This window comes from Ranitomeya imitator, chromosome 1, assembly GCF_032444005.1.
Source record: "Ranitomeya imitator isolate aRanImi1 chromosome 1, aRanImi1.pri, whole genome shotgun sequence".
Lineage (NCBI taxonomy): Eukaryota > Metazoa > Chordata > Amphibia > Anura > Dendrobatidae > Ranitomeya > Ranitomeya imitator.
The window spans coordinates 433909115-433933833 of record NC_091282.1 but is presented as its reverse complement, the minus strand read 5'-3'; the positions used below and the strand labels follow the sequence as shown (position 1 = coordinate 433933833).

Below are 24719 nucleotides of genomic sequence, written 5' to 3'. Positions count from 1 at the left end.
GTGTCTGGGCAATATACTACGTGACTGGGCAATATACTACATGGCTCTGCTGTATACTATGTGGCTGGGCAATATACTGTGTGGCTGGGCAATATACTATGTAACTTGACAATATACTACGTGGCTGGGCAATATACTACGTGGCTGGGCAATATACTACGTGGCTGGGCAATATACTACGTGTCTGGGCAATATACTACGTGGCTCTGCTGTATACTATGTGGCTGGGCAATATACTACGTGGCTCTGCTGTATACTATGTGTCTGGGCAATATACTACGTGGCTCTGCTGTATACTATGTGTCTGGGCAATATTCTACGTGGCTCTGCTGTATACTATGTGTCTGGGCAATATACTACGTGGCTCTGCTGTATACTATGTGTCTGGGCAATATTCTACGTGGCTCTGCTGTATACTATGTGTCTGGGCAATATACTACGTGGCTCTGCTGTATACTATGTGGCTGGGCAATATACTACGTGGCTCTGCTGTATACTATGCGTCTGGGCAATATACTACGTGGCTCTGCTGTATACTATGTGTCTGGGCAATATTCTACGTGGCTCTGCTGTATACTATGTGTATGGGCAATATACTACGTGGCTCTGCTGTATACTATGTGTCTGGGCAATATACTACGTGGCTGGGCAATATACTACGTGACTGGGCAATATACTACATGGCTCTGCTGTATACTATGTGGCTGGGCAATATACTGTGTGGCTGGGCAATATACTATGTAACTTGACAATATACTACGTGGCTGGGCAATATACTACGTGGCTGGGCAATATACTACGTGGCTGGGCAATATACTACGTGTCTGGGCAATATACTACGTGGCTCTGCTGTATACTATGTGGCTGGGCAATATACTACGTGGCTCTGCTGTATACTATGTGTCTGGGCAATATACTACGTGGCTCTGCTGTATACTATGTGTCTGGGCAATATTCTACGTGGCTCTGCTGTATACTATGTGTCTGGGCAATATACTACGTGGCTCTGCTGTATACTATGTGTCTGGGCAATATTCTACGTGGCTCTGCTGTATACTATGTGTCTGGGCAATATACTACGTGGCTCTGCTGTATACTATGTGTCTGGGCAATATACTACGTGGCTCTGCTGTATACTATGTGTCTGGGCAATATACTACGTGGCTCTGCTGTATACTATGGCTGGGCAACATACTACGTGGCTCTGCTGTATACTATGTGGCTGGGCAATATACTATGTGGCTGGGCAATATACTACGTAACTGGGCAATATACTACGTGGCTGGGCAATATATTACGTGGCTGGGCAATATACTACGTGGCTGGGCAATATACTACGTGGCTGGGCAATATACTACGTGACTGGGCAATATACTACGTGGACATGCATATTCTAGAATACCCGATGCGTTAGAATCGGGCCACCATCTAGTATATTATAATGTGAGTTCCTGCAGCCTGGTCAGTGCTCAGTGCATGTAAGACTATATATGTGCACATAGTACAGTACAGTGGTGGCAAACCTGCTAGAGGGGGCACGCGTGCCATCTCCTCAAAACTAGCTCCGCCATCACTTTTCTCAGCCCGCGTGTAATCTCCCAGACCCTCATCACTAGCACCACAGCCACTCTGCTCCTAAGGGTAAGGTTCCACATTCAGGATTGCCGACGCTTTGGACGGAGCAGAAAACTCACTCCGCCCAAAGCGCCGCTCCCTTCTATACGCCCGGTGATTCCGGATGTGTTCATTGCACATATCCGGAATCTCCGCACCCCATTCATAAGACCCTGTGATTTACCTTGCGGCGACGGAGCGTCGCCACAAGGTAAACAGACATGCTGCGTTCTAAAAAGACGCACCGCATGTCCGGAAACGCAGGGCCGCCGGATGCGTGTTCACACGCATAGTGGAGACGGGATTTCATAAAATCACCTCCACTATATTGTAATATCTGGACGCTGCGGATTGAATGCTGCGGTTGTACGCAGCATTCAATCCGCAGCTAATCCGGATGTAATCTGGACAGTGGACATGCACCCCAACTCTCCCATCAGGCCGCACGCCGTTCCATCAGTCTGCGCTCTTGCCGAGATGGTGCGCATGCCCACAGGTAGGACTGATATATGAAGAGACTAGATCAGTGTTGGAACGGACAGAGGTGAGTATTTTTTTTGTAATGCAAGGCCATTACACAGTATGGAGCAGTATATGGGGCCATTATACTGTATGTAGCATCATGTGGGGCCATTATACTGTATGCAGCGTCATATGTGGCCATTATAATGTATGCAGCATCATATTTGGCCATTATACTGTATGCAGCATCATGTGGGGCTATTATATTGTATGCATCATCATGTGGGGCCATTATATTGTATGCATCATCATGTGGGGCCATCATACTCTATGTACCATCATACTCTATGTACCATCATGTGGGGCCATTATACAGTATTAAGCATCATCATGTGGGGTCATTATACAGTATGGAGCATCATATGTGACCATTATACTGTATGTATCATGTGGGGCCATTATAAAGTATGCATCATCATGTGGGGCCATTATACGGTATGCATCATCATGTTGGGCCATTATAAAGTATGCATCATCATGTGGGGCCATTATACAGTATTGAGCATCAACATGTGGGCCATTATACAGTATGGAGCATCATATGTGGCCGTTATACAGTATGGATCATCATGTGTGGCCATTATACAGTATGGAGCATCATGTGTGGCCATTATACAGTATGTAGTATCATGTAGGGCCATCACATACAGTGTGGAGCATCATGTGTGGCCATTATACAGTATGGAGCATCATATGTGGCCATTATACAGTACACAGCATCATGTGGGGCCATTATACAGTATGAAGCATCATGTGTGGCCATTGCACAGTAGGCAGCATCATATATGGCCATTATACAGTATGGAGCATCATGTGTGGCCATTATACAGTATGGAGCATCATGTGTGGCCATTATACAGTATGGAGCATCATGTGTGGCCATTATACAGTATGGAGCATCATATATGGTCATTATACAGTAGGCACCATCATGTGGGGCCATTATACAGTATGGAGCACTATGTGAGGCCCATTTCACTGTATGGAGGAATATGTGAATATAGTTTGACATGCCTGGCTTAAAGGGTTATTCTCATCATGATAAAGGGTTACAATTGCAAAGAGGCTGTAAAAAACAAACAACTTGGCAATATTACTTTGGAATAAAAATCCTCTTCATTCTCAAGAACAGACCTCCACTGCAATCGGTGGCTAGTATCTTTGGCTTGGAGTGCAGTGCTTACAAGCTCTTTGCTATGGCGTGCTAATGTAGGAGATTTTCTAATCTAAAACCACAGTATTCTGGTTAAATTGCTGTGTTGGCACTTTGCAATAAATACCGTAAGTGGATTTTAGATTGCAGTTTGGGCACTCGGTCTCTAAAAGGTTCGCCATCAGTGGTATAGTACGTAACATCTAGTACACAGATTAGTATATGGCTCATATATAACAGACCTGGGCAAAATGTGGAAATCGGACCGGGCTATCTGTGATAACAAAACACCCGGAAACACTGGTCCGCAGGTCGCAATATACAGCTGACCTGCATCCAGATTTCATCGGGGACTCTGTGAGGGCACAAATTGTATATAGGGAGAGCTGTGTGGGCGCTCTCCCTGTAGTACGTCTTTTACATGATACTGTTGTATGGAATAATGCAGTCTACTACACGATTCCATACTTTTATTTGTAGCATACTATCAGATACCAGACATATAATGTAATACAATATATAGGTACATGGTCAGGCTCTGCCGGTTCCCACAGTAATCACATAACCAAGAGGATGCACTGCGCACACTTGCTGTCTTGTGCCAACTAGAGAGTCTGCAGTGTTCTATTCACTGACAGCGAACACTAGTTGTCACCTGACTGCAAGTCTGACTGCACTGGAACCAGCAGAACCAAATCTTAACCTTTGATAATGAGGGCAATCTGGTTTGTTGCTCGGAGCCAGATTGCACTCATCATAAGCAGCATGCTGGGCAGGGCGGGGGGCCCAGACAAATTTCTTGCACAGGGGCCCAAAGCTGTCAGTGTCCGCCACTGGCTAGCAGCCAATAGGTGATAAACGCTATTGGCTGGGAAAACACTGTAAAGCTTTTTTCACAATGGCGAAAAACAAAACAAAAATGTATTTTTAAGACTAGCAAACGCCAATGACTTTAGTGGATTCCTCAAACTTTGGCAGAAGATCAGTTCAGTATTTGGAAAACTAAATTTGTACTTTCTCTAAGAGCATCAATATGTACTATGTGAAGTTGAAGAATAGTCACTAAAGTGTATTGAACACTCACAGAATTCCGCATTATTCTGCTTATCAAAAGTATTGGAAACGAAACAGAACAGAATCTAACTGAAATTAACCAAAAATCTCATTGAAATGAACCAGTTCATTAACAGATATATTTTTCTAAGTTCTTTTTGTGCGAAAGATGATGGATTAAACAAAAACTTACAGATAAATGTCAGTGTGTGCAGACTGCTTAGGTTTTTTGTTTTTTTTTCAAATTAAGATTTAAAGTGGCATCCCCATTTCTAAAATTCTATCTCAATATTGTATGCAGTAGGTATATTAATAATAATTCTAGAAAATACCTTCAATTAAAAATGTGTATTTTTTCTGATTCGCTATGTCTCTTTCCTCAGATTTAAGGGAAGGTGCCACCAGTTTTCTTGTTGTTTGTTTTTTTGTGAAATTAATCTCTTTGATGCGGGCTCCGGCGGTGAGTTTTGAACAGCTGACATGTACCCGTAATAGATAAAAAGAACCCGGCACTCAACTTAAGTCAAACTGGTGGTTTTTTATTTCGTAGTACGAAAAACGTTTCGGCCTGGTCTGGCCTTCGTCAGTTACTACAATATTATAAAGAAAATAAATAATAAATACATCCGTATTTATTTCGTACTACGAAATAAAAAACCACCAGTTTGACTTAAGTTGAGTGCCGGGTTCTTTTTATCTATATGTATACGGCTTGGGAACCTACCCGCGCACCAAGGTAGCTGTGCTCACGTCTTTTGTTTCAATGTGCCCGTAATAGGCGCGAGCAGAATTGCGATCTGCCCGCGCCTATTAACTAGTTAAATGCCGGTCAAACGCAGACAGCAGCATTTAACTACCGCATCAGGCCGGGCGGCCGGAAATGACGTCATCGCCGACCCCCGTCACATGATCGGAGGTCGGCGATGCTTCTCCATTGGAACCATAGAGGTCCTTGAGACCTCTATGGTTACTGATCGCCGGTAGCTGTGAGCGCCACCCTGTGGTCGGCGCTCACAGCACACCTGCTATTCTGCTACATAGCAGCGAACAGCAGATCGCTGCTATGTAGCAGAGGCGATCGTGCTGTGTCTGCTTCTAGCCTCCCATGGAGGCTATTGAAGCATGGCAAAAGTAAAAAACAAAGTTTAAAAAAATGTGAAAAAAAAAAAAAAAAATTAAAGTTTAACCCCTTCCCGACCTTTGACGCCACGTAGGCGTCATGAAAGTCGGTGCCAATCCGACCCATGACGCCTATGCGGCGTCATGGAAAGATCGCGTCCCTGCAGATCGGGTGAAAGGGTTAACTCCCATTTCACCCGATCTGCAGGGACAGGGGGAGTGGTAGTTTAGCCCAGGGGGGGTGGCTTCACCCCCTCGTGGCTACGATCGCTCTGATTGGCTGTTGAAAGTGAAACTGCCAATCAGAGCGATTTGTAATATTTCACCCATTATAACGGGTGAAATATTACAATCCAGCCATGGCCGATGCTGAAATATCATCGGCCATGGCTGGAAATACTAGTGTGCCCCCACCCCACCCCTCCGATCGCCCCCCCACCCCCCCGATCTGGCCGGTACACTGCTCCGGCTCCCCTCCGCCCTGTGCTCCGCTCCCCCCCGTACTCGTGTCCGCTCCCCCCGTGCTCCAATCACCCCCCCGTGCTCCAATCACCCCCCCTGCACTCCGATCCACCCCCCCCGTGCTCCGTTCCACCCCCCCGTGCTCCGTTCCAGCCCCCCCGTGCTCCGTTCCACGCCCCCCGCGCTCCGTTCCACCCCTCCCGCGCTCCGATTCCCCCCCCCGTGCTCCGATCCCCCCCCCGTGGTCCCCCCCCACCCTATCATACTTACCGATCCAGCCGTGGTCCCGTCCGTCTTCTCCCGGGCGCCGCCATCTTCCAAAATGGCGGGCGCATGTGCAGTGCGCCCGCCGAATCTGCCGGCCGGCAGATTCGTTCCAAAGTGCATTTTGATCACTGAGATATAATCTATCTCAGTGATCAAAATAAAAAAAATAATAAATGACCCCCCCCCCTTTGTCACCCCCATAGGTAGGGACAATAAAAAAATAAAGAAATTTTTTTTTTTCCACTAATGTTAGAATAGGGTTAGGGGTAGGGTTAGGGGTAGGGTTAGGGTTAGGGGTAGGGTTAGGGGTAGGGTTAGGGGTAGGGTTAGGGGTAGGGTTAGGGGTAGGGTTAGGGTTAGGGGTAGGGGTAGGGTTAGGGGTAGGGGTAGGGTTAGGGGTAGGGTTAGGGTTAGGGCTAGGGTTAGGGTTAGGGTTAGGGTTAGGAATGTGCACACGTATTCTGGTCCTCTGCGGATTTTTCCGCTGCGGATTTGATAAATCCGCAGTGCTAAACCGCTGCGGATTTATGGCGGATTTACCGCGTTTTTTTCTGCGCATTTCACTGCGGTTTTACAATTGCGATTTTCTATTGGAGCAGTTGTAAAACCGCTGCGGAATCCGCACAAAGAAGTGACATGCTGCGGAATGTAAACCGCTGCATTTCCGTGCAGTTTTTCCGCAGCATGTGTACAGCGATTTTTGTTTCCCATAGGTTTACATTGAACTGTACACTCATGGGAAACTGCTGCGGATCCGCAGCGTTTTCCGCAGCGTGTGCACATACCTTTAGAATTAGGCTATGTGCACACGGTGCGGATTTGGCTGCGGATTCGCAGCAGTGTTCCATCAGGTTTACAGTACCATGTAAACATAAGAAAAACCAAATCCGCTGTGCCCGTGATGCGGAAAATACCGCGCGGGAACGCTGCGTTGTATTTTCCGCAGCATGTGAATTCTTTGTGCGGATTCCGCAGCGTTTTACACCTGTTCCTCAATAGGAATCAGCAGGTGAAATCCGCACAAAAAACACTGGAAATCCGCGGAAAATCCGCAGGTAAAACACAGTGCCTTTTACCCGCAGATTTTTCAAAAATGGTGCGGAAATATCTCACACGAATCCGCAACGTGGGCACATAGCCTTAGGGTTAGGGTTGGAATTAGTGTTGTGGTTAGGGGTGTGTTGGGGTTAGGGTTGTGATTAGGATTATGGCTACAGTTGGGATTAGGGTTAGGGGTGTGTTGGGGTTAGTGTTGGAGTTAGAATTGAGGGGTTACCACTGTTTAGGCACATCAGGGGTCTCCAAACGCAACATGGCGCCACCATTGATTCCAGCCAATCTCGTATTCAAAAATTCAAATGGTGCTCCCTCACTTCCGAGCCCCGACGTGCGCCCAAACAGTGGTTTACCCCCACATATGGGGTACCAGCATACTCAGGACAAACTGCGCAACAATTACTGGGGTCCAATTTCTCCTGTTACCCTTGTGAATCTAAAAAAATGCTTGCTAAAACATAATTTTTGAGGAAAGAAAAATGATTTTTTATTTTCACGGCTCTGTGTTGTAAACGTCTGTGAAGCACTTGGGGGTTCAAAGTGCTCACCACATATCTAGATAAGTTCCTTGGGGGGTCTAGTTTCCAAAATGGGGTCACTTGTGGGGGGTTTCTACTGTTTAGGCACACCAGGGGCTCTGCAAACGCAACGTGACGCCCGCAGACCATTCCATCAAAGTCTGCATTTCAAAAGTCACTACTTCCCTTCTGAGCCCCGACGTGTGCCCAAACAGTGGTTTACCCCCACATATGGGGTATCAGCGTACTCAGGAGAAACTGGACAACAACTTTTGGGGTCCAATTTCTCCTGTAACCCTTGGGAAAATAAAAAATTCTGGGCTAAATAATTATTTTTGAGGAAAGAAAACGTATTTATTATTTTCACGGCTCTGCATTATAAACTTCTATGAAGCACTTGGGGGTTCAAAGTGCTCACCACACATCTAGATAAGTTCCTTTCAGGGTCTAGTTTCCAAAATGGGGTCACTTGTGGGGGGTTTCTACTGTTTAGGCACATCAGGGGCTCTGCAAACGCAACGTGACGCCCGCAGAGCATTCCATCAAAGTCTGCATTTCAAAACGTCACTACTTCAATTCCAAGCCCCGGCATGTGCCCAAACAGTAGTTTACCCCCACATATGGGGTATCACCGTACTCAGGAGAAACTGGACAACAAATATTGGGGTCAAATTTCTCCTGTTACCCTTGGGAAAATTAAAAAACTCTGGGCTAAATAATTATTTTTGAGGAAAGAAAACGTATTTATTATTTTCACGGCTCTGCATTATAAACTTCTATGAAGCACTTGGGGGTTCAAAGTGCTCACCACACATCTAGATAAGTTCCTTTGGGGGTCTAGTTTCCAAAATGGGGTCACTTGTGGGGGGTTTCTACTGTTAAGCCACATCAGGGGCTCTGCAAACGCAACGTGACGCCCACAGAGCATTCCATCAAAGTCTGCATTTCAAAACGTCACTACTTCACTTCCGAGCCCCGGCATGTGCCCAAACAGTGATTTACCCCCACATATGGGGTATCAGCGTACTCAGGAGAAACTGGACAACAACTTTTGGGGTCAAATTTCTCCTGTTACCCTTGGGAAAATAAAAAATTGCAGGCTAAAAGATCATTTTTGAGAAAATAATTTTTTTTTTTTTTTTCATGGCTCTGCGTTATAAACTTCTGTGAAGCACTTGGGGGTTCAAAGTCCTCACCACACATCTAGATTAGTTCCTTTGGGGGTCTAGTTTCTAAAATGGTGTCATTTCTGGGGGATCTCCAATGTTTAGGCACACAGGGGCTCTCCAAACGTGACATGGTGTCCGCTAATGATTGGAGCTAATTTTCCATTTAAAAAGCCAAATGGCGTGCCATCCCTTCCGAGCCCTGCCGTGCGCCCAAACAGTGGTTTACCCCCACATATGGGGTATCAGCGTACTCAGGACAAACTGGACAACAATATTTGGGGTCCAATTTCTCCTATTATCCTTGGCAAAATAGGAAATTCCAGGCTAAAAAATCATTTTTGAGGAAAGAAAAATTATTTTTTATTTTCATGGCTCTGCGTTATAAACTTCTGTGAAGCACCTGGGGGTTTAAAGTGCTCAATATGCATCTAGATAAGTTCCTTGGGGGGTCTAGTTTCCAAAATGGGGTCACTTGTGCGGGAGCTCCAATGTTTAGGCACACAGGGGCTCTCCAAACGCGACATGGTGTCCGCTAACAATTGGAGCTAATTTTCCATTCAAAAAGTCAAATGGCGCGCCTTCTCTTCCGAGCCCTGCCGAGTGCCCAAACAGTGGTTTACCCCCACATATGAGGTATCGGCGTACTCAGGAGAAATTGCCCAACAAATTTTATGATCCATTTTATCCTACTGCCCATGTGAAAATGAAAAAATTGAGGCGAAAATAATTTTTTTGTGAAAAAAAAGTACTTTTTCATTTTTACAGATCAATTTGTGAAGCACCTGAGGGTTTAAAGTGCTCACTAGGCATCTAAATTAGTTCCTTGGGGGGTCTAGTTTCCAAAATGGGGTCACTTGTGGGGGAGCGCCAATGTTTAGGCACACAGGAGCTATCCAAACGCGACATGGTGTCCGCTAACGATGGAAATAATTTTTCATTCAAAAAGTCAAATGGCGCTCCTTCCCTTCCGAGCCTTACCATGTGCCCAAACAGTGGTTTACCTCCACATGTGAGGTATTGGTGTACTCAGGAGAAATTGCCCAACACATTTTAGGATCCATTTTATCCTGTTGCCCATGTGAAAATGAAAAAATTGAGGCTAAAAGAATTTTTTTGTGAAAAAAAAGTACTTTTTCATTTTTACGGATCAATTTGTGAAGCACCTGGGGGTTCAAAGTGCTCACTATGCATCTAGATAAGTTCCTTGGGGCGTCTAGTTTCCAAAATGGGGTCACTTGTGGGGGAGCTCCAATTTTTAGGCACACGGGGGCTCTCCAAACGTGACATGGTGTCCGCTAAAGAGTGGAGCCAATTTTTGATTCAAAAAGTCAAATGGCGCTCCTTCCCTTCCAAGCCCTGCCGTGCGCCAAAACAGTGGTTTACCCCCACATATGAAGTATCAGCGTACTCAGGACAAATTGGACAACAACTTTCGTGGTTCAGTTTCTCCTTTTACCATTGGGAAAATAAAAAAATTGTTGCTAAAAGATAATTTTTGTGACTAAAAAGTTAAATGTTCATTTTTTCCTTCCATGTTGCTTCTGCTGCTGTGAAGCACCTGAAGGGTTAATAAACTTCTTGAATGTGGTTTTGAGTACCTTGAGGGGTGCAGTTTTTAGAATGGTGTCACTTTTGGGTATTTTCAGCCATATAGACCCCTCAAACTGACTTCAAATGTGAGGTGGTCCCTAAAAAAAATGGTTTTGTAAATTTCGTTGTAAAAATGACAAATCGCTGGTCGAATTTTAACCCTTATAACTTCCTAACAAAAAAAAATTTTGTTTCCAAAATTGTGCTGATGTAAAGTAAACATGTGGGAAATGTTATTTATTAACTATTTTGTGTCACATATCTCTCTGGTTTAACAGAATAAAAATTCAAAATGTGAAAATTGCGAAATTTTCAAAATTTTCGCCAAATTTCCGTGTTTATCACAAATAAATGCAGAATTTATTGACCTAAATTTACCACTAACATGAAGCCCAATATGTCACGAAAAAACAATCTCAGAACCGCTAGGATCCGTTGAAGCGTTCCTGAGTTATTACCTCATAAAGGGACACTGGTCAGAATTGCAAAAAACGGCAAGGTCTTTAAGGTCAAAATAGGCTGGGTCTTGAAGGGGTTAAATCACCCCCCTTTCGCCCCAATCAAAATAAATCAATTAAAAAAAATCAAATCTACACATATTTGGTATCGCCGCGCTCAGAATCGCCCGATCTATCAATTCAAAAAAAGCATTAACCTGGTCGCTAAACAGCGTAGCGAGAAAAAAATTCGAAACGCCAAAATTACGTTTTTTTGGTCGCCGCGACATTACATTAAAATGCAATAACGGGCGATCAAAAGAACTATCTGCACCAAAATGCTATAATTAAAAACATCATCTTGGCACGCAAAAAATAAGCCCTCACCCGACCCCAGATCATGAAAAATTGAGACGCTACGAGTATCGGAAAATGGCGCAATTTTTTTTTTTTTTAGCAAAGTTTGGAATTTTTTTTCACCACTTAGGTAAAAAAATAACCTAGTCAAGTTAAGTGTCTATGAACTCGTACTGACCTGGAGAATCATAATATCAGGTCAGTTTTAGCATTTAGTGAACCTATCAAAAAAGCCAAACAAAAAACAAGTGGGGGATTGCACTTTTTTTGCAATTTCACCGCACTTGGAATTTTTTTCCCGTTTTCTAGTACACGACATGCTAAAACCAATGATGTCATTCAAAAGTACAGCTCGTCCCGCAAAAAATAAGCCCTCACATGGCCAAATTGACGGAAAAATAAAAAAGTTATGGCTCTGGGAAGGAGGGGAGTGAAAAACGAACACGGAAAAACGAAAAATCCCAAGGTCATGAAGGGGTTAAAATAGTAATTAACATGTATTAATGCAATGTAATGTAATGTATTAATGCAATGCAAACATTTCTATATGAAAAATCTACTATATAATTGTCTAAGGGTCACTTCCGTCTGTCTGTCTGTCCTTCTGTCACGGTTATTCATTCGCTGATTGGTCTCGGCAGCTGCCTGTCATGGCTGCCGCGACCAATCAGCGACGGGCACAGTCAGATTAGTCCCTCCCCTATTCCCCTGCACTCACTGCCCGGCGCCTGCTCCATAATCCCCTCCACTCACACAGGGTTAATGGCAGCGGTAACGGCCCGCGGTGTAACGCACTCCGTTAACGCTATTAACCCTGTGTGTCCCCAACTATTTACTATTGATGCTGTCTATGCAGCATCAATAGTAAAAATATGTTGTGTTAAAAATAATAATAAAAAAAAACCAAAAAAAAAACCTGCTATACTCACCATCCGCCGCCTTTCCCGCTCCTCGGGACGCTCCCGGGACCGCTCCATTGCAAGCGGCAGCTTCCGGTCCCAGGGCTGGTGTGCGACAAGGACCTGCCGTGACGTCACGGTCATGTGACCACGACGTCATCACAGGTCCTGCTCATACCAGCCCTGGGACCGGAAGCTGACGCTTGCAATGGAGCGATCCCGGGAGCGCCCCAAGGAGCGGAAAAGGCGGTGGATGGTGAGTATAGCAGGACTTCAACGGGCCTTCGGAAGGTGAGTACATGTTTATTTTATTTTTTAAGTCTCTATACTACGTGGCTCTGTGCTGTACACTCCGTTGCTGTGCAATATACTATGTGGCTAGGCAATATACTATGTGCCTGGGCAATATACTACGTGGCTGGACAATATACTCCATCGCTGTGCAATATACTCCCTCGCTGTGCAATATACTACGTGGCTGGTCAATATACTACGTGACTGGGCAATATACGTGGCTGGACAATATACTCCATCGCTATGCAATATACTACGTCACTGTGCAATATACTACGTGACTGGGCAATATACTACATGGCTGGGCAATAAACTACGTCGCTGTGCAATATACTACGTGGCTGGGCAATATACTATGTGGCTGCGCAATATACTATGTGACTGGGCAATATACTACGTGACTGGGCAATATAGTACGTCGCTGGGCAATATACTATGTGGGCTGTTGTGAATTCTGTTGTCGAGCTCCCTCCTGTGGTCGTGAATGGTACTTCGGCGAGTTCTTTCCATGGGCTCCCTCTGGTGGCTATGAGTGAAGCTGCGGCTTCTGAGGTTCCTTACACAGGTGACGTGGTTTATCCTTTGGTTGGCTGCTCTATTTAACTCCTCTCAGATCGTTACTCCAGGCCAGCTGTCAATGTTTTTGCATTTGTTCAGTTCGCCCCTGGATCTCTCTGGCTACCTGCCTTCTCCTGCAGAAGCTAAGTTCCTGATAGTCATAATTTGTTCTTTGTTTTCTTGTCCAGCTGGTTATCATGATTTTGTCTTGCTAGCTGGAAGCTCTGGGATGCAGAGTGGTCCCTCCGCACCGTGAGTCGGTGCGGAGGTCTTTTTTGCACACTCTGCGTGGTCTTTGTAGGTTTTTGTGCTGATCGCAAAGTTACCTTTCCTATCCTCTGTCTATTTAGTAAGTCTAGCCTCCCTTTGCTAAACCTGTTTCATTTCTGCGTTTGTGACTTTCATCTTTACTCACAGTCAATATATGTGGGGGGCTTCCTTAACCTTTGGGGAATTTCTCTGAGGCAAGGTAGGCTTTATTTTCTTCTCTAGGGCTAGCTAGTTCTTAGGCTGTGACGAGGCGCCTAGGGAGCGTCAGGAGCGCTCCACGGCTATTTCTAGTGTGTGTGATAGGTTTAGGGCCTGCGGTCAGCAGAGTTCCCACATCCCAGAGCTCGTCCTGTATGAGGTTTAACTATCAGGTCATTCCGGGTGCTCCTAACCACCAGGTCATAACAGTGGGCTGTGCAATATACTACGTGACTGGGCAATATACTATGTCGCTGGGCAATATACTACTTCTTGATGTCTCTGCTATTCTACCCATACTTTTCTCCTGCATTTTACTCCCCTCGGCCATCAATCTAGGTTCTGTTCTGCTGGAAGCAGTACTGCATATGATAGCAGATCCGAGGGCTCCATGACTATGGCAGCAGAACACTACTACTACTACTGTGAATTGTGCAGCCCACAGAGGCATGCCCAGCTCACAGCAGTGACAGTTCTATTACAATATATAGGGTCGGAGTCCATCTGTTATCTCCTATGACCATGGGGTGCCGTATTATGACACTGATAGTGTTGTGCTGCTACTGTGAAAACAAGATGTCAGCCCCCAGAGCATTCTTTAAACTCATATAACACACAAAATATGTTTAAAATACAATCAAAACTTAGTTATAACAGCATGTTATGCTACATTACATTGATTTATTAATAATCTACAAACGTGGTACCTTCCCTTTAAACATTGCAGGAGCTTAGGTAGACATGGTTACGTCCACTGATATAGTGACAGTTAGCTAGTTACTAGTGGTCGTAGCCACATAGTTACATAGTTATGTAGGTTGAAAAAAGGTCTATCAAGTTCAGTCTTTCTCCACCAAATGTACACTTTGCCACTAAATTAACAATAACCCGCAATGTTATGTGTATAAAGCAAATCATTCAGCCCTTTTTTAAAAGCTATTATAGTGTCTGCCATGATTACTTCCTGTGGTAGGGCATTCCACAGTCTGACTGCTCTAACTGTAAAGAAACTTTTTCTGTTTAGCTGCTGGAATCGCCTTTCTTACACCCGTAATGAGTGCCCACTAGTCCTCAGTACGGTCTTTGGACTGAATAAGTCATGCGCCAGTGTTTAGTACTGGCCACACATATATTCATACATGTAAATGAGATCCCCTCTGAGGCATATTTTTTCTAAGCTAAACAAGCACAGCTTTTCCCACCTTTCCTCATATGAGAGGCCTCCATCCCTTGTAATAATCTAGTTGCCCGCCTTTGAACTAACTATAACTTCTGAATATCCTTTTTAAACGTGGAGCCCAAAACTGGATCCCATATTCTGGGTGCGTCTTGTGGCACCACCCCTGTTACAAGAGTCTAAGAATATGAGATACAGTGGTCTGTAAATTACTGAGCTCAATTCCCTCAATGTCTGTGGATGAATGGCATCTGGATCAGAGGATTTGTCAATGTTTACATTGCTCAGACGTAGATGCACTTCTTTTTGTGTTAAACTAGTTATATCAGGTTGTGAATTTTGATTTTTGCCTTGTTGAATGATCCCTGTAACAGACAGTTTATTGGTGAACACACATGAAAAGTGCCTGTTTAATATCTCAGCCTTTTCTTTATCCTCTGTGATTATCTTGTTATTGTTATCTTTTAATTGGCCGATACCATCAATTTTTTTCTATTTAGCACTGATGTATTTTTAAAAAATTTTGGGATATATTTTAATGCTGTTGGCGATTTGTTTCTCTGTAGATAACTTTCCTAGCTTGATTTCTTTTTTTCATTTCTTTTTTAAACTCCTGAAATGCTATTTCAGTATTCTCAGCTTTCAAGATTTTGAATGCTCTTTGCTTTTGTCTTATTGAACTTAGAACTGTCTTATTCATCCATAAAGGTTTTTTTTTATTCCTTGACATTTTGTTACCAGAGGGTATAAGTTTTCTGCAGGATACTAGTAGTATTTCCTTAAAAATGCCCCATTTAGGTTTGGTATCCCCAGTTACCATGACGTTGTCCTTGTCTATACGATTAAGCTCGTTCTTTAATTTGCTGAAATCATCCTTCTTAGGATGCCATCACACTAGCAGTATTTGGTCAGTATTTTACATCAGTATTTGTAAGCCAAAACCAGAAGTGGGTGATAAATGCAGAAGTGGTGCATATGTTTCTATTATACTTTTCCTCTAATTGTTCCACTCCTGGTTTTGGCTTACAAATACTGATGTAAAATACTGACCAAATACTGCTAGTGTGACGACAGCCTTAAAGTTCCATGTTTTGTCATTTCCCCTTTTGAATATTTGATTGAAAATTATATTGAAACTTACCATGGATACCTAAGCTGCTGCAATGCCCTGCACATGAGGAAAGAGACATAGCGAATCAGAAAATCTATACTACATTTCTTATTGAAGGTATTTGCTAATTGTATTATTACACCTACTACATATTGGGATAGGATCTTGGAGATGGGAATACCCATTTAACTCACTGTGAAATGCAGTTTTCCATTTTTATTACTTAAACCAGTAATTCCTCCTAACATTGTTTTGCTCTTCTTTATTCAGACACTAGATAAGAACTTTATTAGCCCATAAATATAATCAGAGAGTTTCCACTCATTGACAGCACATATACAGCCCAATGCTTCTGTGAGGAAACACCACTGACTTTCACATTTTTAATATTCAGAAATTCCAGGGAGTTTCAAGTTTTGAGTATTTGAGCTCTCCACAGTAATTTTTTTTTTCATTTCAGCTTCCTTTTTGACATTATTACAATTAATACATTTACTTTTCAATCATTTCTGTAGAACTTTATGGCCACATCAGCCAAATTATGAATAGCATATAAATAATGTGTACGTATTCACTTGATATCTACCTTTATCTAAAAAGTGAATATTGTAAGTATTATTTTTGCCAACATTACAATAATAATGTAATAGAATTGTTAAAAATGTTACAATTGTGATCTAAGAGGCTTTGATTTGCTATAATATTAAAATACACTGCAATGTGCGATGTACTTTAATACTACTAGGTACAAATGTGTTTAAAAATGAAGCATTAATTATTTCAAGCCCTGCCACTCCAGAGCGCCCACTCTCCAGCATTCTTGCAGCAATTATGTCAAGTTCATCATTCATTGCTGCCGCCAGAAACTGGCATATTGGCAAGTACAACACGTGAGCACTGAGGTCAGTGATTGGTGGCCTAAGTCACATGAAGGATGGACGTGAAGCCATCGCAGGAGACCGGCACTGACCATGGGAGCAGCAGTGCTAGATTGAAGAACTCAAGAATTAAATTTAAATTTAATTTATATCTTATGTCGTATTTCTTCCCAACATCTGAAAAAATAATGAGGAATGGTAAAATTAGCTGTTGGAAGCATGCATAAATTGTTATAGTTCCAGGTCACATAGTACTTACGTCCTCAGACTCAAAGACGTGACAGATCATCTTGTACTGTCTTTTTCCATCTTGAGAGGGATGAGAGGCCTCCACATTATCCTGAGAGTTGCTTCGTGGCATTCGTCTGCGAGCCATCAGGACTACAATATTCCCAATATCAGCAATGTATGAAATAGTCCTCAATGGGTGATCCATCATTGTCTCCTGCAGGGTGTAAACAGGAGGATGCAAGATGAGTCTTCTATCTCTTGAGACTACTGATGCACACACAGTGAGAGCTAGGGCCGAGTTACACAGACTAGAGTAGTTTACATTTTTGGTCTCAATGTCAAATATAACAATAACTTATAGCCTCCTACAAGGCATGCGAAGACAGTCTTCAGCAGCAAGACCAGCAGGTATACTTCTCTGAACAGTATACAGACCAAAACACCAAGGCTTGGCTCACTAATCACTACTGCGATGGGTCAAATAGCTAAAGAAAAAATATATACATACTGTGCATATATATATATATACTGTACATATAGAGGATAATTATTTGTTGGTGTGTTTGTGTGTGTATACATATATATATATACATTCACACACACACATATATATAACATATGCATATATATATATATATATATATATATATATATATATATACATGCATCAATATATACTTACCTTGTAACGTCTTCACATCCTGTTCCGTCCAGATGTGTCCGGATCCCAGATTTCCAAGCAGCGGAAGTTCACCGACCTCCATATTGGGACACTCAAGTGTTGGGTGTCTCAATATGGAAACTGCTGGTGGTACCAGCCTCTTGCGCGGTACCACCAGCGGAACACTGTTGCACCACACACACACACACACACATATATACTCTGTATATACCGTATGCACCACAGACACACACAAACACACACTGTATACGTCGTACGCACCACACACACACACTGTATACGCTGTACACACCACACACACACATACACACTGTACACGTCATACGCAGCCTCTTGCACGGTACCACCAGTGGAACATCGCGAACACGGCGCCGCCGGGATCAGCCGAATGATTCACTGACCAGAGCCATCTTTGTACTGCAGGAGTGCATGTGCAGTTTTAATGTGACCGCCACTATTTGTCTGCACAAAGATGGCGGCGGTCCGATTTACTGCACCTGCACGATTTCCGAGCAGGAGCAGTGAATCATTCGGCTGATCCCTACGGCAGATGCGCGACATGTCTACAGGCAGAGGAAGCCGGTCACACTAAAGGGGTTTTCCCACGAATGAAAGTTCATTTAAAAATTGTCTGTGACTGACCGTGTACAGAACATACCACAGCTCCTGGGCAGGGGAGGAAGCAAAAGACAATACTGACATTACAGCAGGTGACCACAGTGGATTTCCTTTGTCACGTAAAATGTTTCACCGACTGTTTTTAAACAATATTTTACCTCACAAATTGTATCCTCTGTGATCTCCTGCTGTAATGTCAGTATTGTCTTTGAGGGGAGAACACAGCACAGGAAGGAGACAGCAGACAAGGGGGATAGCACATGGGGTAGACAGGTCAAAGAAGAGAGCACAGACGGGAGAAGTCAGCACATGGGGAAAGAGAGAGTGGATAGGTGGGTGAGCACATGGGAAGGGAGAGATTCTCAACACTGCAAAGCCTGCCCCCATCATGACATACACAGCATCAGGCCTCCATCTAGTACATACATAAACACATACACACAGCCATTGACATTTTTATATTCATGTTTAGGAATTAGCATAAGTGTTCACATTGATGTTGTTAAATGGAGCCCTGTAATCATCAGGATTTAGGGTAACTTGATCAATTTGCCTGTTTTACCATTTTGTCAAGTAAATGGTCCATAAAATAGGAGAAATGAAAAACCTATTTTTCTCATAAAGTCCCCAAACAGATTCACACACCAAGAATTAATTAATGCATCAAATGGTAGTGAATTAGTGAAACACAAATCAGGATAAAATTGTCCTGGCCTCCAACCAGGAGCCTGAACCTTACTTTGTACAAAATATTTGACATTTTCAGCAATGTAATAATATGTACCTGTGTGCTATGCAGTCCAGATAAGTGAAGAATCAGCTGTTTATAAAGGGTAAAAAACAGAACAGAACTGTTTCTTCTGAGTCTCTCACTTCATACTGCACACAGGCAGACAGCCACAACCACAACACACTGAGGAGAAGTCTGTGACAGGATATGTTGTTGTTTCTAGCCTCCTCCTGCTGCTCCATAATATACAGGAATCCATCTTACATCGCTTCCTATGTAACTTCATAGGAGAAGTCTGTGACAGGATTTATTGTTGTTTCTAGCCTCCTCCTGCTGCTCCATAATATACAGGAATCCATCTTACATTGCTTCCTATGTAACTTCATAGGAAAAGGCTGTGACAGGATATGTTGTTGTTTCTAGCCTCCTCCTGCTGCTCCATAATATACAGGAATCCATCTTACATTGCTTCCTATGTAACTTCATAGGCAAAGTCTGTGACAGGATTTATTGTTGTTTCTAGCCTCCTCCTGCTGCTCCATAATATACAGGAATCCATCTTACATTGCTTCCTATGTAACTTCATAGGAAAAGGCTGTGACAGGATATGTTGTTGTTTCCAGCCTCCTCCTGCTGCTCCATAATATACAGGAACCATCTTACATTGCTTCCTATGTAACTTCATAGAAGAAGGCTGTGACAGGATTTGTTGTTGTTTCTAGCCTCCTCCTGCTGCTCCATAGTATACAGGAATCCATCTTACATTGCTTTCTATGTAATTTCATCCATTCTCCCCCTATCAGTGGTATCTTCCACTTCAGAGGCAGGAAGTCTCAAACAGCGGGTCAAAACAGTGTTACAGTGGAGATCCCCACTTCTGCCACCTTCAGTCTCCCTCTCCTAAAGGGCTAAAAGTGTTATCACTAAATTAAAGGGAACCTGTCACCCCGTTTTTTCAGTAGGAGATAAAAATACCGTTAAATAGGGCCTGAGCTGTGCTTTAAAATAGGGTATTTTTTGTCCCCTGATTCCCTACCTATGCTGCCGAAATACCTTACAAAAGTGTCCTTTTTCGCCTGTCAATCAGGCTGGTCAGGTCAGATGGGCGTGGTCACAGCGCTGTTTCTCCCCCACATCTTGCTTATGTTCCCGTTGGTGGCGTAGTGCTTCTCGCATGCGCAAGTGCCGAATGCACTGCGCAGCTGTAGAAAAAAAAGCGCGCTCGCCGCTATTCAGCGGTTTCTCGGTGGGCGCGGCCATCTTCCTGAGGCCGCGCGTGCGCAGATGGAGTCTCCTGCTTCCCGGGGCTTCAGGAAAATGGCCGCGGGAGGCCACGCGTGCGCAGATGGACATCGCAGCGGCCATTTTCTTGAAGCCGAGTTCGAATCTCGGCTTCAGGAAAATGGCCGTCGCGATGTCCATCTGCGCACGCGCGGCATCCCGCGGCCATTTTCCTGAAGCCCCGGGAAGCAGGAGACTCCATCTGCGCACGCGCAGCCTCAGGAAGATGGCCGCGCCCACCGAGAAACCGCTAAATAGCGGCGAGCGCGCTCTTTTTCTACAGCTGCGCAGTGCATTCGGCACTTGCGCATGCGAGAAGCACTACGCCACCAACGGGAACATAAGCAAGATGTGGGGGAGAAACAGCGCTGTGACCACGCCCATCTGACCTGACCAGCCTGATTGACAGGCGAAAAAGGACACTTTTGTAAGGTATTTCGGCAGCATAGGTAGGGAATCAGGGGACAAAAAATACCCTTTTGTAAAGCACAGCTCAGGCCCTATTTAACGGTATTTTTATCTCCTACTGAAAAAACGGGGTGACAGGTTCCCTTTAAAGTGGACGTTTTTTAGTTTTCCTAATTATATATGTTTTACTTCATGAGGTTTACCAGCAGGTGATAAATCCACTTTAAGCTGTCATACATGAAACAAAAGTTTAATTAACCTACAATTTCATTGTGAACATCCATGTTCAAGTGTAAGAGAAATTCACAACTTTCTCCCATGTTAGGGAAAAGAGGGATTAGCATGATGAATTTCAACATGTCCAATCCTTTTGTTCAAAGGAGGATCTGTTTATGTCAGTGTCATACTGGATACATCATATGATGAACATTAAGAGCGCCCGATGGATTCACTGAATAATAATGGAGTCCCTCAAGTTTCAAGATTTAGACGGTTAGATGCAATTAAACATGAGCAAATGTGAAGTGAACATAGCGCGTGAAGTAAGACAGTAAGAAAGCTATGGCACTAGCCGATTCCCTCTCCCTACTGAAATAAACATCTGCACTTGCATGAAATAGTTGTTACAGCCACAAGCCAGGAGCTATTGCATATGTTTGGCCAGCTTCATGCAATGCAAAGAGAGATAGATAATTATGTATTGCAATAAGAAAATATTCACATTTGAAAAATCATTGCAAGCATATGAAAATACCTTTGCAACCACATTTTGGCATTTAAACACAATGGCATTGAAATAAAGGGAATTTGTCACCAGGTTTTAGCTTCCTCATCTAAGAGCAGCATGATGTAGTGGCAGAGACCCTGATTCCAGCAACGTATAACTTACTGGGCTGCTTGTTGCAATTTTGATAAAATCACAGATTCATCTGCTGCAGAACTAGCAGTTCTCTGAATACTGAGCTCTGAATAAAGCTGAGCTTTTTGTACACTCTGCATACACAGAAAGTTGCCCATCAGTGGAGGAGCTACACAGAGCTCATGAATATGGAGGACTACTTGGCCGCAGGTTTAATACTCCTCTAGTGATAATCTCCTGATAAAAAGCTACAGCAAGCAGCCCAGTGACATATTGCTGGAATCAGGGTCTATGGCCCTACATTATGCTGTTCTCAGATTAGGTGGCAAAGGTAGATTCCCTTTAAATGCATTTACATTTTTTCTAGTGATATTTACTTTTAAAGGGAACCTTTCAGCTTGGAAATATTGTTTAATCTAGGGACAGCATTTTATAAAACCGAAGGAACTGAACATGTTGATATACAGGTTTGTCGAAAGTATTCAGTACAACATGATTCTCATGTAGTGGAATTATTGTTCATTCTGGGCTAAGCATTCATTTGGGAAGTATGAACCAGGGGTATATGGGGTATCTAGATAGAGGTAGCACCTCTGGTGGAGGGCTTGCCATGTCCTTTCTGGATAGCTCTTCCATCTTTGGTCCTCATCTGAAGCTCAACTCTCACTTGTACCTCAAAGTAGCTGTTAGCATGCGGCAGTGGGTACACCCCGGAACACCGCCTCGGCAGGCGGGCCAAACCAGGTGAGGGTAGCTGTTGGGTTTCTTTGAGACCTACGGTGATTTTCTAGGGTTTGCCTACCCTTGCATGTGAAGACTGGATATGGCAGACATGCGGAAGAAACCAAGATTCAACGGACAGACAAGCGATTCCCAGCACAGCGTTGTGGAGCGCTGAGACGAGGCACATATAGGACACTGCTGGCCATCCACAGCACCCTGACCTATCTCCAGTTGTCTCGGCTAGTTCTTGCCACAGGGGCTCGATAGGTACGGGTGAGAGAGTAAGGTTGACGACTGTGCAACTCTTCCTCACTTTAATCCAAGTCAAGCGCAAGTCATGACTTCAACCACTGCATATCTAAAGTCCTGTGGCAATGGGAGAGTGGCAAAGCAGCAGGTGTGGAATTACTGGAAGCTGTACTCACGAACCTGCCCGCAGGCGGCCCGGGCCATATGGTCGCTCCCCACTGGACCGAAGCAGCAGTGGAGTTCGACAGCCTCCTGGGTGTCTGAGCAGTCCTGTTCACTCTGCTCACCTCAATCGAGGACGGGGCTAGAAAAGGTGCCTCAAACAGTCTGGTTCATTTCACCTGGCCAGCCTACCGCAGCTGGCGGGTTTCCCATACAGCGGTCGACACACAATAAAGAAAAAGAAAATGATAGTACTCAACCTTGGCACATGGAATGTGAGAACTCTACTGGATAATACTAAGGCAGACAGACCAGAGAGAATAACGGCATTGGTTGTTAGGGAGCTAGCTTGTTACAAGGTTGATATAGCAGCTCTCAGCGAAACACGCCTGGCAGACAAGGGTCAATTGACAGAGCATAGTGGTGGATATACATTCTTCTGGAGTGGTCGGGGCAGCACTGAAAAACGAGAAGCAGGCGTGGGATTTGCTATCAAAACTCATCTTGCTCGTAAACTTACCAGGCTTCCGGAGGGCATCAACAACCATCTGATGACATTTCAGCTCCCACTTACAAACAAGAAACATGCAACTCTGATCAGTATCTATGCTCCCACGATGACTAATAAGGATGACATTAAAGATGAGTTCTACGATGAACTTGACACACTTATTTCAGCAATCCCACATGCAGACAAGCTCATTATACTTGGAGACTTTAATGCCAGAGTGGGAACAGACCATCAATACTGGGAAGGGGTCATTGGAAGACATGGCACTGGCAAGTGTAACAGTAATGGCCTCAAGATGTGTGCCCCACATGACCTTGTCATCACCAACACTTTTTTTCGCTTACCCACATGCAAGAAGACATCATGGATGCACCCACGCTCGAGGCATTGGCATCTCATTGATTACATCATTGCCAGGAAAAGGGATGAGATGGACTTTAGAGTGACGAGGGCCATGTGTGGTGCAGACTGCTGGACTGACCATCGCCTCATTGTGTCTAAGTGCAGGCTCCGGATCCTGCCTGCGAGGAGACCCCAAAGGCAGAAAACGACAAAGAGGCTGAATATCTATGAGCTGCAAAATAAAAGAATTGCAAGGGAATTTGCCAATGACCTTGATGGCAGACTGTTAAATATACTGCAGGCAGAGGAGATCGGCGTTGAGGAACAGTGGACAATTCTGAGAGATGCTGTTTATAATACTGCTCTGGAGCATCTAGGATCAGCAGCCAGAAATAATCAAGACTGGATCGATGAAAATGACGAGGAAATAAAGACACTCCTAGAAGAGAAACATCAGCGGTACAATGTGTATCAAAATGACCCCACGTCGTTAGCTAAGAAATATGCCTTTACCAACATATAAAGAAAGGTACAGATCAAGCTACGCGAGATGCAGGATATCTGGTTTAGCAGGAAGGCAGATGAAATTCAGGGCTATGCAGATACCCATGACCAGAAACGCTTCTACGATGCGCTCAAAGCTGTATATGGACCCCAGTCATCAAGCTCTTCATCTCTGCTTAACGCAGATGGAACTAAGCTGCTGACAGAAAAGAAAGAAATTCTGGAACGGTGGGCAGAGCACTTTAATAATATTCTTAATCGCCCTGCCAATATCAATGATGAGGCTATTGCTCGCCTGCCCCAGGTAGAAATCAACAAGGACCTTGATGTTGTTCCTAGTGAAGATGAAGTCAAGAAAGCACTAAAATAACTTTCTGGTGGAAAAGCACCCGAAAATGATGCTATACCTGCTGAGGTATATAAAGCTGGCGGCGTTGCTCTGATGCAAACGGTGACCAAACTATTCCAGTATATGTGGAAAAAGGAACAGGTTCTGCAACAGGTGAAGATGCCAGCATAATTCACATGTACAAGAGGAAAGGTAATCGCCAATCTTGTGACAACCATCGAGGCATCTCCCTTCTGTCCACTGCAGGAAAGATATTGGCTCGTTTCTTGCTCAACCACCTTTTACATCAACCTTGAGCAAGACCTATTACCCGAAAGCCAGTGTGGTTTCCATGCTAAACGTTAAACAGTAGATATTGTCTTTTCAGC

The 24719-nt window shown here is 44.0% G+C and overlaps 1 protein-coding gene across 2 annotated transcripts in view; it reads right to left on the bottom strand.

The window, feature by feature from the left end:
- APBA1 (amyloid beta precursor protein binding family A member 1) overlaps nt 1–24719 on the bottom strand; it is a 279089-nt gene that overhangs the window by 33560 nt on the left and 220810 nt on the right. For both annotated transcript variants that reach the window (XM_069763607.1, XM_069763615.1), the window contains one exon: nt 16962–17147. In XM_069763607.1, coding sequence (XP_069619708.1) covers nt 16962–17147 — 186 coding nt within the window. The remainder of the gene's footprint in view (nt 1–16961; nt 17148–24719) is intronic.